At 41.1% G+C, this 16,135-nt stretch overlaps 2 protein-coding genes across 3 annotated transcripts; both read left to right on the plus strand.

Moving 5' to 3' along the window:
- The first annotated feature begins 78 nt into the window (after positions 1–78).
- ccdc74b (coiled-coil domain containing 74B) lies at positions 79–6,527 on the plus strand. 2 transcript variants are annotated; one of them, XM_079660161.1, is made up of 7 exons: positions 79–839; positions 1,715–1,761; positions 2,554–2,693; positions 5,533–5,728; positions 5,828–5,928; positions 6,040–6,099; positions 6,208–6,527. In XM_079660161.1, exons 1-7 carry the CDS (start codon positions 482–484, stop codon positions 6,332–6,334), a joined length of 1,029 nt encoding a protein of 342 aa, XP_079516287.1. In that variant the 5' UTR covers positions 79–481; the 3' UTR covers positions 6,335–6,527. The 2 variants fall into 2 exon arrangements, with proteins under 2 accessions (XP_079516287.1, XP_079516288.1); XM_079660162.1 differs by having other exon boundaries at positions 81–839; positions 1,715–1,762; positions 2,573–2,693.
- Positions 6,528–9,164: 2,637 nt separating this feature from the next.
- crkl (v-crk avian sarcoma virus CT10 oncogene homolog-like) lies at positions 9,165–16,135 on the plus strand (the record flags this gene model as incomplete). The annotated part of the gene is made up of 3 exons (XM_079659963.1): positions 9,165–10,439; positions 11,120–11,594; positions 16,085–16,135. Coding segments are annotated over exons 1-3 (837 nt in total), but the record flags the coding sequence as incomplete, so codon positions are not given.

The following is a 16,135-nucleotide window of genomic DNA, read 5'->3' on the forward strand; positions in this document are numbered from 1 at the left end:
TTTCCTTTCATTTGGAGAATTGGAACGGCACTTAACATGGCTGCCACTGACGTACTTCCGGGACTTGGTTAGGAAGGTTCCTAAGCTAAATGGACTATTCTTGGAACGCAAGGACTCCGAATCTAGGAGTTTAATGACCCTAACGAGCTCAACCAATCAAAAGTCAGTGTTTAAACGATACCCATACCGCAGCCAATCCTAATATAGGAGGCGGGACTAATGGATCTTACCTGAGAGCTTTAACCAGGCTTTAACAGGGCTACAAAGAATGGACTTGAACTGTTGTCATGGCAACGTTGTGTGTGTGAGTTAGAGTGGAGCCTCATGTCAAATTAGCGCAACGACTTGAGCTGTTTACGAGCAACAGAGTTTAGGAAGCAAGATAGTTAGACAACAATGTCGGTTTTAAACTCCACACTGGAATATAAGGGCAAGAGAAAACACTGTTAAGTGATGGTGGTAGTTTGTTCTCTTGGTACTAATGGAACACTTCGAGCAGAAACAGGTCGTCACCGCTAGCCAAAGAGGCTACAATGGTTCGTTAGCAATGTCAAGTCATAATCTTCCGCCGGTGCGGCATCTGCCACAATGGACCCGAGTCGGGCGCATCGGGAAGCCTTGCTCGCCTCGGTGTTTACCTCCAAACAAACTGCAGCCACTGCCTGTCGTCCCGCCAGCTGACAAACGAGTGTGGAGGGCAGCAGAGGTGTCCTGTCACAGCGACACGGACCCCCACGTCGCGTCTATGCGGAGGAATATCCAGTTCCTTCAGCAGCAACACAAGGACACTCTCGAGAAGCTCCATGCAGAGATAGAGTATCTCAGACGGGAGAATAAAGGTGAAGAAAACAGTGAGCTGAAACACTGCCATTAGTGTCAGAGAATTTCGATTTTTCACAATAGCTCATACTTAAACCGAGGTCACTTAAATATGCCATCTAATAATTTGGGATAAGCACAAATAGTTAAATTTGTTGACAGTTGAATTATAGTCCTGTAAATTAGTGTATGCTGTGTTTGTTAGAACATTAATATACCATTCTAATATCAGTAGAATAAAGTAAGACGTTTCTCAAAACTGAAGCTGGTTATAAAGGGAATACATGATTAAATAGTATATATTATATAAAAATAAAGAAAAACTAAATATATAAAAGTTTGACCTCTTTGATTTGACCTCTATCACTTTGCAGGAGTTGTTGATTTTTTTAAGGTGAGAAGAAACATTATACCTTATTGTGTCCAAGAGTAAATTGATGTTATAATCAATAAAACAGATTTTTTTTTGGACAAATGGCCCAGAGCCAATTAATAAGAACAATCCTTATCCCTATTATTTTCCCATTTAAAAGTTCCTGTTGTTATGTCTAACCCCTTCTTGTAATGAATCGATGTTAATGGCACTTCCTGACTGTCTACTGATAGGGTGCTGAAAAGAAAGACACTCAATCCAGGGACAGTGGTCGCATAGCAATTCCAGGGTTTTGATGGTCTCTCAGTGGGAGGTGGACACATATCTAGTGTCACTTTACTGAACAGGTCACATAAATGCACCTCACCACCCACCAGGAAGCTCCCCTCTCTGTCTGTACACTGTCACAGCCTTCAGGCCCCCATGGAAACACGCCTGTATGTCGGGACTGTGTTTCAACATTGTACCTCCTGTGTGCCTCCCTACAGTATGTCGCAAACTAATCCTTTTTGAATGTTGCAGAGTTGCAGTATAAGATGATAATGGAGCCTCCCAAGTCCTGTAGAAAAGGTAAGATGTGATCCTGGATTACAGTTTGATTTTGTTTGTGTGTTTCTTGCTAGATTGGAAGAGTTGAAAGTAGTGGACCATGTTGATCAAATATTCTAACACGGTATATGTACTTTTACATTCTGAGATAAATATATACAAAACAACCAGTCATTAAAGGGACATTATCTTGGTGTTTACAGTATGGCAAAATCTCTGGCAGATGACACATCTCACAATGTAAACGTTGTATTGTCAAAAAGTTCAAATGCAGCTTCAGAATGTGCAGAAAAAACAGATTCTAATTGTTTCAAGTTTCAAGGCTTTTATTGTCATGTGTGCATAGCCACAATGTAGTTATGACAATGAAAATGCAACACAATAAAACAGATGAAATAGAATAGAAATAGAATAGAAATAGAATAGAAACAGAATAGAATAGAAACTGTGCAGAATAGTCTATACAGTAATTGGAATATTGATATGAGTTGCAAACAGATGAATGCTATGTCTGTTCTTTCAAAAGTGCAGGTGATTAACATTGGTATGGCCTGTGGGGTGATAAACGTTGGTATTGGATTAGCAAAATAACTGAAATGTTCTAGTTGTAACTATCTGATATAAAAGGACAAGCGAAAGACAGATGACAATTTATAATGATCTTAATAATGTGGGGTCCTTTTTTTTTTACTTGCCGCAAATACTTTTATATGTTTGTTTACTTGTGTTCTTAAAGCTGCTTCTTATCTTTTACCTTGAATGTGTACTTCATTTATTTTCCTTTTTGTCTGCACTGTCCCTTTCGCTGTAACGATGGACATGTCCCTGCAGTAGGAGTGACACAAAGTCAGCGAGGCATCAGACCCCCCACTCAGGGAAGTGAAGCCCGTACGGGACTCTACCTGGAGGAGACGCTGCAGGACACTCGACCCTCACAGGACCAAGCACTGAGGTGAAATTCTGCATTCTACATTTCAATCTGATTCAATACTTAACCGCCTACCTGCCTCAGTACCGTCAAGTGTGATAAGATTTAAAGAGTTTTAAGAATTTCAAACAAATCATAAAATAACCTAGATGTGCTGACAAAACATGTTTTAATTTCACACAGGTACATCTGATAAGCTCATACGTTTGTGTCACAGTAATTCAGCCCAAGTTTTATCATAGTTTTACAAAAAATATCTCCTCTCACCATATCTCTATTCAACATTGGTTTTATTGTCCAGCTCTAAATGAAATGATATCAAAACACTAATACAAAATTACATGTTGGTTCATATTGCTAATGTAATATTGAGATGAGACAACAAGTATACAATGTTAAGCAGAATTCAGGTGGAACACACTGTCAAATGGGGATAGATATACTGCTGCACATTAAGCTTGTGAAATGTTCGTGTGAAGTAGCGTGTGAGAAAATGTAATTCACACGGATTATAACCACAGTCAGTGGTGCACCACAGTGTGTGAAGAAAAACAGTTCACAAAGTAGTGTGGAGAATATGGTTTTAATGCTGACACATTTCACTGTTTTAAAAGTCAACTCTAAAGTAGGTATATCATTAGTTCCCATTTTAATCCCATGCTCGTAGCTTCTTCGATTATATGATATGGGAGTCTTCTTTACTAACATTTAGAAAAATAAGTACATTGTAATTAGTTGAATGCATAATTAAGTGTTCCTAGCTCTCATGAATATTTTAGTTTTTAGATTTCTTATCTAGGTTTGCTTAAGTGTAGGTTTATAAGGCCCCGTCCACACGGAGACGATATCAGTTGAATCCGCTAACGTTCTCTATCGTATAGACGGTTCGTCCACACAAGGCTGACATGGAAACGCGGATTCGGAGGCCGAATCCGATACACTTTGGTAACGGCTCCCAAAGTGGGTAGGTCTGGAGACGAAACGCCTGCGGCTCCGTGTGTACGCCCTATACCAGGGGTCTGCAACCTTTTTGACCAAAAGAGCCATTTTGCCCCCTTTTCCACCAATGTTTTCGTTATAAAGTTGTATATATTGTTATATCATAGACAAAAACTACAGTTTTTTTGCATTTATTATTTATTATTACATTATAGAAAACTGTTCACCTCTAATAATAAACAAAGAACTCTTATAAGGAGAATTCAAAAATACACAGGCCTACTTTAAAATAAATCAACACAGCACTTGGGGAGTCCTCTGCACATTTGAAGAAAATGAATATAATTCAAATGGGCCCACTTTGAAATAAATCAAACAAATAGCTGCACCTAAAAAGAGTTAACGGATTGAATTATGACTGAAGATCGTCAGCTGTGTTCCTCTTCCGTGTTTTTCCTCCAATACGTAAAGGCTGCAGCACCTTTGACAACTTCTCTCCACACATCAAACATACCGCTAAGCCAGCATCGTTTGCTGTGAAAGCAGATAACTCTGTCCACGCAGAATTAAACCCTCTGTGTTCCTCCGATACTTTTATTTTCTTTGATTTATCCATAGTTCGCTCATCGAGCCGGGGGTCAGGTTATTCACCTGCAAGAAAAGGCGCTGGTGCGGGACCGCAGCAGGATATGACGCATATTTTAGTTGACCTAATTAAAACCGTTTTGTTTTTTATTTATGTGTCACAGTATCACCTCAAAATACAAGATACGAAACATTTTCAACCATGCAACAAAATATAAATAGTCCTACAAATATTTTAATTGTATTTCCTTCTTATTTTTGTCTAAGCTCCAGGGAGCCAGAGTGGAGGGCTTACAGAGCTGCATGCGGCTCAAGAGCCGCAGGTTGCCGACCCCTGCCCTATACGATCATTCCCTGAAAACAATGACGCCATAGCCCCGCCTCTCTCCACCTCTCCTGCTCACCCCCGCGTCATAGAGTGCCACAGTGACGCGTCCTAAAACCCGGAAGTAAGTTAGCATTTTACCACTTCTGGTTCCTTTGACAAAAAACCAATGCAATTTCTCCATAGGATTTTGGAAAATAGCTGGAAATAAGGTCTGTGGTTGAGACACATTTAAGAGACGGATCACGTTTTGTTCAGCCGGATAATATCCACATGTCTACCCTACTTTTATAATTTTCGAATCATAAATCTAATCGATAGATTTATGATCGATAGATTTATGATTAGAAGATTATAAAAGTAGGGTAGACATGTGGATATTATCCGAATGTACAGGAGTTTACTTCCGGGTTTTAGGATAAGTCACTGTGGCACTCTATACCTGATGCGTTTCGCCAACAACAACAACAACAACAATGGCGGATCACAGGGTTGCGTTCGTGCTCCAGTGCCAAATCTACAGCTCCTCTACCACAACCATCAGCAACAACAATAATATAATAATAATAATCATCTGTCTTATTCGCGGCTTTTGGTGTATTTTGTGGCGGAAGTACAGCACCACTTACAGGCCCGGTATATGTACTACAGCTGCCCAGCGGGTCGAGCGGTCTCGTGTGGATGGACACGTTTCTTGAGCTGATTCCATGTGGACGGAAGACTTTTTTGATATCTAATTCGGTTCGTTTTCGTCTCCGTTTCGTCTCCGTGTGGACGGGGCCTTAAGCAACGACCCATTGGTTCAACTGTAGTGCAGCCAACTTTTGAAACAGTCGTTTAAAAGAGATGTCGAAGTAATATTAGATTTGCCAAATAAATGTGCAAAATATACATTATTTGATGCACTTTGATTTGGTACATCTGGTATCGCCTTACAATCAAGGCCATGGAATGGAAGTCTTGAGCTGCCTTCAACATTGATTGATGATGTGATCTCACTGACTACTTGTGCAGCCTTGGAGATGGCAGCGACATTCTGGGATGTGCCAGGCAGGAGCCCAGCCTAGAGGTGAAGGGGGGGCTCATCACCTCATTACAACCTCTACGAATCCACAGCAACCCCTCCCATCCGCCACGAGCCCCCACCCTGCAGGAATGTGAGGTCATCATTCGGCAGCTCTACAACGCTAACAGCTTACAGTCTCAGGAAGTAAGTGCCCTTCATCACATAATAATCATCCATAATATTTTCTTTCTCATTTTCTTTGGACATTTTGAATGGCTTTATAACAACCGTGTTTCTTTAAAGATCATACGTGTGAAGGCGTTGCTGAGAGATATTGTTTTGAGCAAAAAAATCACCCCAGAGAACTACATCCTGACCAAGGCCTTCCTTGTGGACGGAACCCGGTAAAGTGACAGACAATTTTATTACTGCAATCTTCATCAATATATAGGATTCCTTAAAAAAAAATGACCACAGTTGTGATTAGGTTTTCTCTTTTTTGTTGTACCTGTCAGCAAAGTCACAGAAGAAAAGACATTTCCGAAACTTGGTCTTCAAACATTTCCCGAAAAGCCGTATGTAAATCTGTTTCTATGGAAAACTGTTCCATCATTTTGCACTGACTGCATGCTCAAAAAGCCATCTTGGCCCCCTCAGTTAAATCTACATATGTTCTGTCCCAGGTCCGGACCCTCTCACTCTGGGGTGGTCCTCCCTGCCCTGAAACAGAGCCTCAGCAGCAGCATCGCAGACAGACAGAGGAGGGCCCGTGCTGTGCAGAGAGACCGCTTCAAAAGGACGGTGCACTGACAGGATCCCCAGTACACATCCACTACACTGTTATCCACCACCATATAAAGTATTTCTGTCCTATCATATTTTCTTTTATAATTGTTCTCATGAAGGACCGCTTACATAAAAAGATAAAAATAGTTTTTCATTCTGCACACAAACCGAAAAGGAAATAAAGTCACAAATGCAGTTTTGTCCTGGTAACGGTAAATGTATTTATTTATTGTTTACCAAGCATTTTAGGACATTTGAACTATAAAGGTAGACATCTCTAACTGAACATGGCTGCTTTTACCAAATTGTAATTCTGCCAAAATTATTGGGGAATTGTAAAGTACTACATAGAAATAATAACTTGTTATTATTCAAACTAATTCATACTTTTATCACTGCAAACAACCAAAGTTAGCTCTCTAAAAACACATTAAGGAAAAAGAATAACAACTTTTTTCCCAGGCCCTTCTTGTACACAACAAAACTAGATTGAACTATCTCAACAAAAAAAGAGCTCTGTCCTGTTTTTTTACAACGACTTCTGCTCTTCCTGTCTTTTGAACATAATATTTTTGGCAGTTGTCTTAACACTTGAGTGAAGTGAAAACACACAGCTGTGAAAAGCCAAACATGTTAAAGAGCCTAGCTTAATTTCACAACATAAATCAAAACCTAGCTTATAGTTGTGCAACCGCGTTGGGCAGGTTAAGAACTGCATGCAGCCAGGCGGGGCAGACAATTCCCGGAATGAACCCGGCTGAGCTCACTCCACCTCTAAAACCTTTGCTGATTCAAAGCTATCACAATGTGGATTCTCATATGGCCAGTGAGAGCCCAGTAAGAGCCAATCTGTGCCTCGGGCACTTATTTTCACAGTGAGCAAAATACTCTGATGGCAGGCATTTTCAAGGTACCTCTCAATACCTCTCCATTAGTTACAAGTGAATAGCTCTCAGTCTGTCAATGTGTATGACATTTCTCCCTGCAAAAGTTCAAACACTGTAAAATGATGTTATGTTCAGATTAAACACATTGTTTCATGCATGCATCCACCAGATGGAGGTGTTTAGAGACATTGAAGAGTGTCCATTACATTTGAAGCCTACAATGTTTGAGAGGTTACAGATCATTTGATTTATTTCATATTCTGCATGGAGTTTGTGTCTTTGGAATATTAGCAAAATGAAATGATTTACATATCCACCTGAAAATATGGCTGTTTTGTTTTGACCCCTGGTAACAAAATCACAAATTAAACCATAGTGTAATTAAACAAAAAGTATTTGGGGGAAATGCACAGTTACACAGCATTTTTAACGTCTACTCCTGAGGAAGAAAAGGCCCTGTTTGTTTTAGTCTTTCCAATTTGTTGCATCACTGCGTCTTTGTGGAAATGTGGGAATTGGCAAGCATTAGCCCTTAAGAGCCAGTGGGTGCGAATCTATTAACATTCAGACAGCGCTGCAGTGATGAGAGCTGCTCTGTGCCAGCTGCAGGCTCACGAGCATGCTCACTGAAACCTCAATATCCAGAGGAACAGAGCTGCATCTTTATATATTTTACTTTCATTAATGAGCAGAAGTTGTCCCGCCACATTGGAACACTTGTCATGCTTTATCAGTGTTTCTAACGCATTCTTTGGTTTGTATTCGTCTTTATTTAGTCTTCTTCAGAGGCACTACCCCCTCCATTTAAATTCACTCTCTCCCTTTCAGCATATTGTGTTGTGGGCCGGGGAGCTCCAAATCGATGTGTCACAGTTCTGTGCCAGATAATACTTAGTATGAGATTGAGTGGAGGGGAAGTAGGAGAACAACAGGAAATTAGAATAGGGAAATATGTAAAATGTTTAACTGGTTGCATGAAATAGCAGTTGACTGAGCAAACATGCTGTACCTCAAACATATGAATTAGTCATGAGGCCACAGAAGAGCTGAAGATATATAATATACGCTGCACAGAAATACATCATAAATATAGATTCAAATGAGTACATTTGCTCGTTTATAGGACAGCCTGTGTCCTCAGGGAACCTGTATGAGAAGATTGAGTTGTCAGATGTGATTGAATGTGAAACTGTCATCAGTTATAAGAATTAAATCTGCGGTCACTCATTTATCCTGCCACAGTAGCCTAATACAAGTTAAATTAAACTGTAAAGGACAGGAACCAAAACGGGATCTTGGAAGTATATGAACAAATCAAATAGCCTTTATTTTAAGATTGACCATAGTTGTTTTCCAAATGACTCAGTTTTGCATACTTTAATTATTTTTTATTTTATATTACTTTATACACCTAAATAATTCAAAATTTGAATATTGTACGTAGAAAATAAGTACAAAGAAAATATGTGATTAGTTAAGTACAAAGTCGTTAAGAAAGGATATCCACCCCAAACAACTAACACAACAAAAGGCTCCATACTTGCACTTGCCTAAATGTTTATTGAAGTATCATATAGTATTGCCGCTGTTATTAGAACATAATAGAACATTATTATTTTATTTTGAAACAAATGTTAGAATTGTATTGTTACTTATATAAGTAATCAAAAGTAGTTTACTTTTTTTTGCATATTTATTAACTGCACTTAGACATCGTATGCAAAAAGACATAGCATGAACCTAATACAGGGTCTTGCTGCTATACAAAATAAGCCTATAGTGTATTTTGTAATTTATTGCTGGTTGTTTGCCCTGTAATGATAACATCACTGCTTTATCGTCGGTCATACAAAATGTTCTGTAGCTGTCATGGAAACATGATTGACACTTCACTCTGGGGGTGGGCAGTCCATGGTCTCGTCACCCGCCCACCCCCATTTCCTCCTCCCACCCTCCACCCCCCTCCAGGCGTCAGTGACGTGCAGACAGAAAGCGGGACCAGCCCTCCCGTCGCCATTTTTCGGTCTCGTACTCGCACTTCTGGTGGCTCGGGTGAGGGGGGGGACGAGTAGAAATAAGGGAAAGTAAAATATTATAGAATCCTTAAGCCGTTATCCTTCGTGAGCAGTCGGGAACTCACGCGAGAGCTCCAGCCTACCGCGCGGCCACCTGAGATGCACGCGCAGGAGACAAGCCGCTGCTGTGAAATCATTTTTTGTGTGGAGACGTGTTGCGGGCCGCCATTTTTGTGATGTGCAGCCTCTAAAGTCGGCTCTGACTCGAGAAACGGGATTCAAAAACGCATTTCCATGACGTGTGCCTTACAATAAGATAAAGAAGATACAAAGTAATCATTTCGTTTCCGACTCACGGCTACTGGCGACATTTTGCCGACATGAGGATTTATCAGATGAAAAACTGAGGCCACCTTTTCCGTTCTCTGACACACTGACGGGAGATACATTATTAGAAGAGAGAAGCCCGGTGTTTTCTCGGAAGGCGGAACGAAAAGGGGAAGCTTCATTTATCATTTGTTGCTGCTTCGCTCTCCGTCGATGTTTGTCTGTCGTAAGTTGTTCTGTTTCTCTATTTTGGCCGCTCAAACAATCACTCAGCCGTTGACTGCTGAACACAGGAACCACATTATGTTCCAAAGTTGGATCAAGCCAGTTGCAGCCTGTCTCTGAAAACGTCAGGTTGTTTTTGGTTTCCTCTTAATTTCTTTTGAAAATCAGAGGTCTCTGGAGCCTGCAGCAGAAAGCACTCGACACAACCTCTCAGGGCGACGAATGCCCTGCCCTGCATCTTCCAAATCCTCCAAATTGCTGTGATTGGCCAATCCCAACCACACGTTTTAACTTATTGTCTAGCCTTTTTGGTTATCCTTTCTTTCTTATTTGTAGTCTTGTTACTAACTTATTTTGAACAGAAATGTCAACTGCTCGGTTTGATTCATCTGATCGGTCCGCCTGGTATTTTGGACCCGTGTCACGACAAGAGGCACAGAATAGGTTACAAGGACAGAGACATGGCATGTTTCTGGTTCGAGACTCGTCGACCTGTCCCGGCGACTACGTGCTGTCAGTGTCTGAAAACTCCAAAGTGTCTCACTATATAATCAACTCTTTGCCCAGCAAGAGGTTTAAGATAGGCGACCAAGAATTTGAGCACCTCCCTGCTCTGCTGGAGTTCTACAAAATCCACTACCTGGATACCACCACGCTGATAGAGCCAGCCCCCAGGTATGAACATCCCCATTACCCCCCACCACTAAACTCATGATATTAAGTGTACACCATGATGGAGAAAAACATAACACTTGGGCCTCATATATTACCACCAATGGCTGGATAATCTAGGTTAAGTAGTTTGGCTATTTTTATCAAAACCAACCCACTTTCAGGCTTACCTCAGTGCCCTGTTGAAATGCATCTAGTTTGACACATTTGAAGAGAGAAGAGACATTAACACTACCCTCACACATGCAGTTTGTTATTTATGTGTGGTTTCTCAACATATGATAAACAATCACTAGCCAAGACTTTGCTCAAGTTTGGGGTTTGCATATATACACGATTAGCCTTCCATTTTGGAATTAGCTACTAATGCACTGTTTTTAGATCTCTATATATGTGGCATTTATTCCTATTTTGCTCAAAGACCTTGGAAATAAACATGGATATTCTTTCCATTTAATGTATACACTACATTAGTAAACATTTATACTCAGGTTGTACTTTGAGGCATATGTAAATCATGTTTTGCCCTTTGACATAACTTAAGCTTTTATTAAATATCATTCAACAAGAACATCTGGAATGTATGTATGTCCATGTATTTCATATTCAGTTGACGATGATCTTCTTTTTATGGTAACCCCATTATGTCTCCTTCCTTTGCCTCCTTATTGTAATCTCTCAAGGTACCCAAGCACAGTGAGCGGTCCCATCCAGCCCGTGAGTGGCCCAGATGAGAACCTGGAGTATGTGCGGACTCTTTACGACTTCACTGGCAGCGATGCAGAGGACCTTCCCTTCAAGAAGGGGGAGATTCTGATCATCCTGGAGAAGCCAGAGGAGCAGTGGTGGAGCGCCAAGAGTAAAGAGGGGCGTGTGGGGATGATCCCCGTTCCCTATGTGGAGAAATTGGTACGACCTTCACCTCATCCTGGCCACCCTTCCCAAGGGTCTCGCAACTCCAACAGCTATGGGATCCCTGAGCCCTCCCACGCCCTCGTGCACGCCTACGCCCAGCCCCAGACTCCAACGCCGTTACCACCTGGCACCCCCGGAGCAGTTATCAGCCCTCTACCCTCCATGCAGAACGGCCCCGTCATGGCAAAGGCAATTCAGAAACGAGTGCCATGCGCCTACGACAAAACCGCTCTGGCTCTAGAGGTATGTGAAATGGGATTTCACTCAACTAAAATGTGTTTTGTCTATATCGTTTCTTAATGAAAGGTAGACTTCCTGGGGTGTTTTTAAAATATGGCTTTTTTGATTGAGATGAATTATTGTAGTCTACTAAACTAATCTTTATAAATGATCCAAAATATGGGGAAATGCCCTCAAACTAACTTACTATTGGCACATATGACTTAACATGACCAAACACTACAACCAGTAAATCAGATGAGTTTCAGCCGTTTCATTTGGTTTGTGATGATATGCTATGCCAAGTTGTAGGCAGCTTCTAATCGACTCAGACTGTGAAGCAGTGTCCTGATGCCCTCTCTGGTTAACTGTTTAAAGTGTGTTTCACTCAGCTTCAGCATGGAGAAAGTTAACCAAAAACAAGAGAAAATAAGGCAGCATTATTCATGTTATCCTCTTGTGACTTTCTATTTTTGGAGCTGTTCAAATGGAGACAGTCCCCAAAACAACACATTACAAAATGTCATTTAAAAAAAAAAGAAGAAAGGGAAGGGCCCTGTTTTTTTCACACCTAAAACATGTCACTTCACCACTGAATCATTTCTTGTAAGGTTAACCAGCACGCTGCATTGAAACTGTGGAAGTCGGTAGCTAATGAGAAAAGTGCTAACACAAGGCAGCGCTGCCACAGCCATGACGATGTGTGAAAGAGTCTTAAGATAACCTGCAGCTCTGCAAACCTCCAATATGTCAGGCTCTGCTGTGCAGCAGCCGCTCTAGGTGTTGCTCTGGCATCATGCTGAATGCTCATTCAGCATGAGTTGTTATCGATTGATACTGGTGTATAGCATTCATTGAAACTAAATGAACGTCTGCCACCTTCATTATTTGATGTTAGGTGTTGGAGGGGGACTGTGGTGATACTGACTACAGGTTTGTGTCCTAATGTATACTTCTATGGGTGATTCAAGCACCCATTCCTCCTGTTATCTGTGGCTACGTGTCCCTGCTAGCTGCTAAAAGGGAAGCAGCTCTGTTGCATTTTACGGCTCGATTGCATTTCTCAGCAGTGCACTCAATACAAATGTGCTCTGGCTGTGGTAACATGTTGCAGCATGTAATGTAATGTATAATGTGCACTTCACGTATACACTGGGGCTCCAGCATGCTCCACTCTCATAGCAGTCTGAGTTGCAGCAGTGTCCTCAGGGGACAGATGAGAAAGAAAGGCATCTGGGCCTGTCTCCGCTGCCGTTCACTGACATCACAGTGTGTCGGTGGATGCAGGAAGTGAGCTATGCTGGTACTCAGCCCGGCCCTGTGACTCTAAAATGAAGTGTTAAGGTTAGACTGCTCCCTCTTACAACAATGTCCTGTCCTCTCTCCCCTGTGTTCCTCTTACAGTAGACATTAGCATCACCTCAGGAAATGCCTTGTTCAGACTGACTGTGTGATGTGAGCTGTACGGGTCAACCCGACATGTCAGCTGCCCTGGGTCTGCGCCCATCACTACCAATCTTTTCACCAATCTCCTCAGAGTGGAAACTTCCATTAAACTCAAAGTGAATTCAGTCCACAGATGGAGACATAGGGAGGGGATCAGAGAAAGAGGGACTGCACACAAATGTGCCAACACAGCGAGCATTTGAGGACTGAAACAGAAACACGTTTCTGTGTGGAATTTGTTCAATTCTGTGTACTTTTACGGCGTAGCGGTAACGTGGGTAGAGCTCAAGTGGAAGGCTGGCTTCTGTTTACGGACAAATAAAGATTGTCCTGTGACTGCATTGTCTTCATATACGAACCTGCATGTTTTATGCATGTTCAGTAGACTTTTGTGAGAGTGTGAAATACAGTGAAAGAACTAGGGTTTGTGAGCACACTTGATTCAGATATATACGAAATACTGTTTTTATTTTACAATTATAATCAACTCCCCAACAATGCATTTTGACTATATTCTCAATCCCTGTGTTCTACAAAAGTTAGCGTTATCCCTATCCCTCATCTGTGTTCTTAGTAGATTTAAGATATGTGGTACTTCATTATTAATATTCATAGTAGCCTAGTTTCTAGCTGCCAAAAGGCACTGTTCTCCTTTTTAAAGGACCTGTCTCTAACGTGAGGAAAATACAGAGTAGCGATTAAGATTCCACATCAGTGATAACAGCTGCGGTGAGATCAAATATTTAAATTGCCTGTTTCCATCAACATTTCTTAGTCCTGCATCACGACACCCCAAATGTGCTGCCGTTGTGAGAACTGTATCCGAATTTCCATAATTTGCTAATCCTTTGAATAAAGAAAGGTTGCACATACTGGTGTCACTGCAACAGTTTCACATTGGCTCTACGCCACCCAAAGGAAAAGCAAACGATACATTGTTGATAAGATAAAGGATTTACATTATTCCTTTTTGAAGGATTATATTTATAGAAAGTTCGATATGGAAATGAGGTGTAAACATGCTGTGGGTCTAAGGACTTTTTTAGATGTGTCTGGTTTTGTCCGTGTCATACAAGTGACCCCCCCCCCCTCCCCCACTGTGATGGTTGACTGTATGCAGGTCTCACTGTGTCTTTATTAGTGGGACAGTGCTTGATACACACATCGCCCGTGTTAAGGCTGAAGGTCTGGCACTGTCCTTCTACCCAACAGGACTGAAGCTAGCTGTAACACCTTAGTTAAGATAAAGTGATCATGCGATAAATGAAATGTACTTCACGTAGAATGAAGGAATAAAGATGCTATTGTCATTGCATAGGTTCCCTGAAAAGTAGACTTCCATAGGGGGTTTCCCTGCCGTTCAGAGTTATTTCCTGCTACTTGTGCATTATAAAATGGTGCCCTAAAACATCTTTCTATTTATCGTTTTTGAAAAAGGTAATGCAAATCAGCCGGCCACAACAGATGGGTCTGACATAGATTAAGCCCAACATCCAGGCATTTTAGTAACTCTCCTGAATGAGTAGGGAATATCTGATTATATAGTGTTGTACAAAATGTGACAGGAAACAAAGCCCCTAGAAACTGGTCACTAGAAAGGAACCGGCAAGCCTTGTGGTCATTTTGATTTACTGCCATAAAACTAGCATTGGACCGACAGCACATACCTCACCTCGTCTCATCATGTCTCTCTCTGTCGGCTCAGAATAGGTCACGGCTCACAGAAAAAAGCTTTTGGTTTGTGCCGCCGCTGTTTCACGGCCCCTAGGGTTTAAGAAGAAGAAGAAGCAGCAGTGGCTATGAGTCATTATTTATTTACTTCACAGACACGCAGTCTGCAACAAATGAAATCCGGTTATGTGCACATTATTTTTAGGGTTTTGAATTTTTTAGACCGAAGTCTCCTTCACTTCTACATTCTTAAGAGTTGGATGTTATTCCTTTATTTGATTATATTTCCTTTTCCCATGATCACAGTAAATGTTATTATTGCTCTGTATTTCTAATAACAAGATCTTCAACATGTTTCAACATTTATATTAAAACGTGCATTCATAACAACCAGCCTGTTCTTAATGAAGATTAGATATAATTCAACACTTACAAATTGAATGGCACTTCTTTGTATGGAGCTGAATTTGTGTTTGCCATGGCGCTTCCTTGCAGCATTTCTTTTGAATGAAGATTTCATTTTTTTTCTTTCCACGGAAGCTTTGTATGACTAAGTAGCATTCTTGTCATTCCAGGATGACGTAACGGATTATTGTTACAGATAATGTCTGGGACTAGATGTCCTTGAAGCGTCGTTCTGAAGAGAAAGCCACAAATAGCGAGCCCTCACATTCACGTTTCAATCATGGTTTTAGTGATGGAGATTTTTCCCTTCTAATCCCCCACAAAGAACATATGGCTTTAACAGATTGGGGTCGCATTCAATGTCACAATCCCATCTGAGCGACAGCACTGTGCTCCACCACAGTTTAATGACAAAAGGCTTTTATTTTGAACGTGGTGTTTTAAGAAATCTCTGTTTTTTAAGCTCACATGTGCAGACGGTGTAGTTGGATGAAGGCTTTAGGATAAGCCACATTTTCACATTTCCTTGGACTATAAACCCAGTGCTATCTTTCTTGTTTTTTATCTGTGTGCATCTGGACAGTCTGCAGCCGTTACTCACCAGCTTACAGTTCACATCTGCCTCTGCATGACGGTTACCAACTTAGTCACTTCGTTGAAGTAGAGCAGCATCTTTACACTTAAGAATTGAGAAATAATTCAAGTAAATTGTGCTATTTGTCAAGGGGCTATAATTCAACCTTTCATTTCGCTACTCTCTTATATACGCAAAATATAACTCTGTTTTTAAGGATTTATTTTGTGAGTTTTATTCCAGAAATGTAAAAGTGAATGTTCCTAACACACTGTAAGGCATTCTAGTTGAATGTGACCATGAAAGGTTGCACTTTTCTAGTAAGTGACAAACCGTTCTAGGTTATTTTCCAATCCAGATCTACTTCCTACAAATCCTGCTTTTCCTTTAACCCTGCTATTTGTCTTTCTGCCCTCAGCTCGGCGACATCGTCAAGGTAACACGGATGAACATCAGCGGCCAATGGGAG

This window comes from Notothenia rossii (genome assembly GCF_949606895.1).
Source record: "Notothenia rossii genome assembly, chromosome: 11".
Lineage (NCBI taxonomy): Eukaryota > Metazoa > Chordata > Actinopteri > Perciformes > Nototheniidae > Notothenia > Notothenia rossii.

Bases quoted from the DNA above. Each gene is read 5' to 3' on its own strand.
- ccdc74b (XM_079660161.1), top strand. From the start codon at position 482: ATGGAACACTTCGAGCAGAAACAGGTCGTCACCGCTAGCCAAAGAGGC. The intron at 2,694-5,532 runs GTGAAATTCTGC...CTACTTGTGCAG, and splicing joins TCACAGGACCAAGCACTGAG to CCTTGGAGATGGCAGCGACA. The intron at 5,929-6,039 runs GTAAAGTGACAG...TGTACCTGTCAG, and splicing joins TTCCTTGTGGACGGAACCCG to CAAAGTCACAGAAGAAAAGA.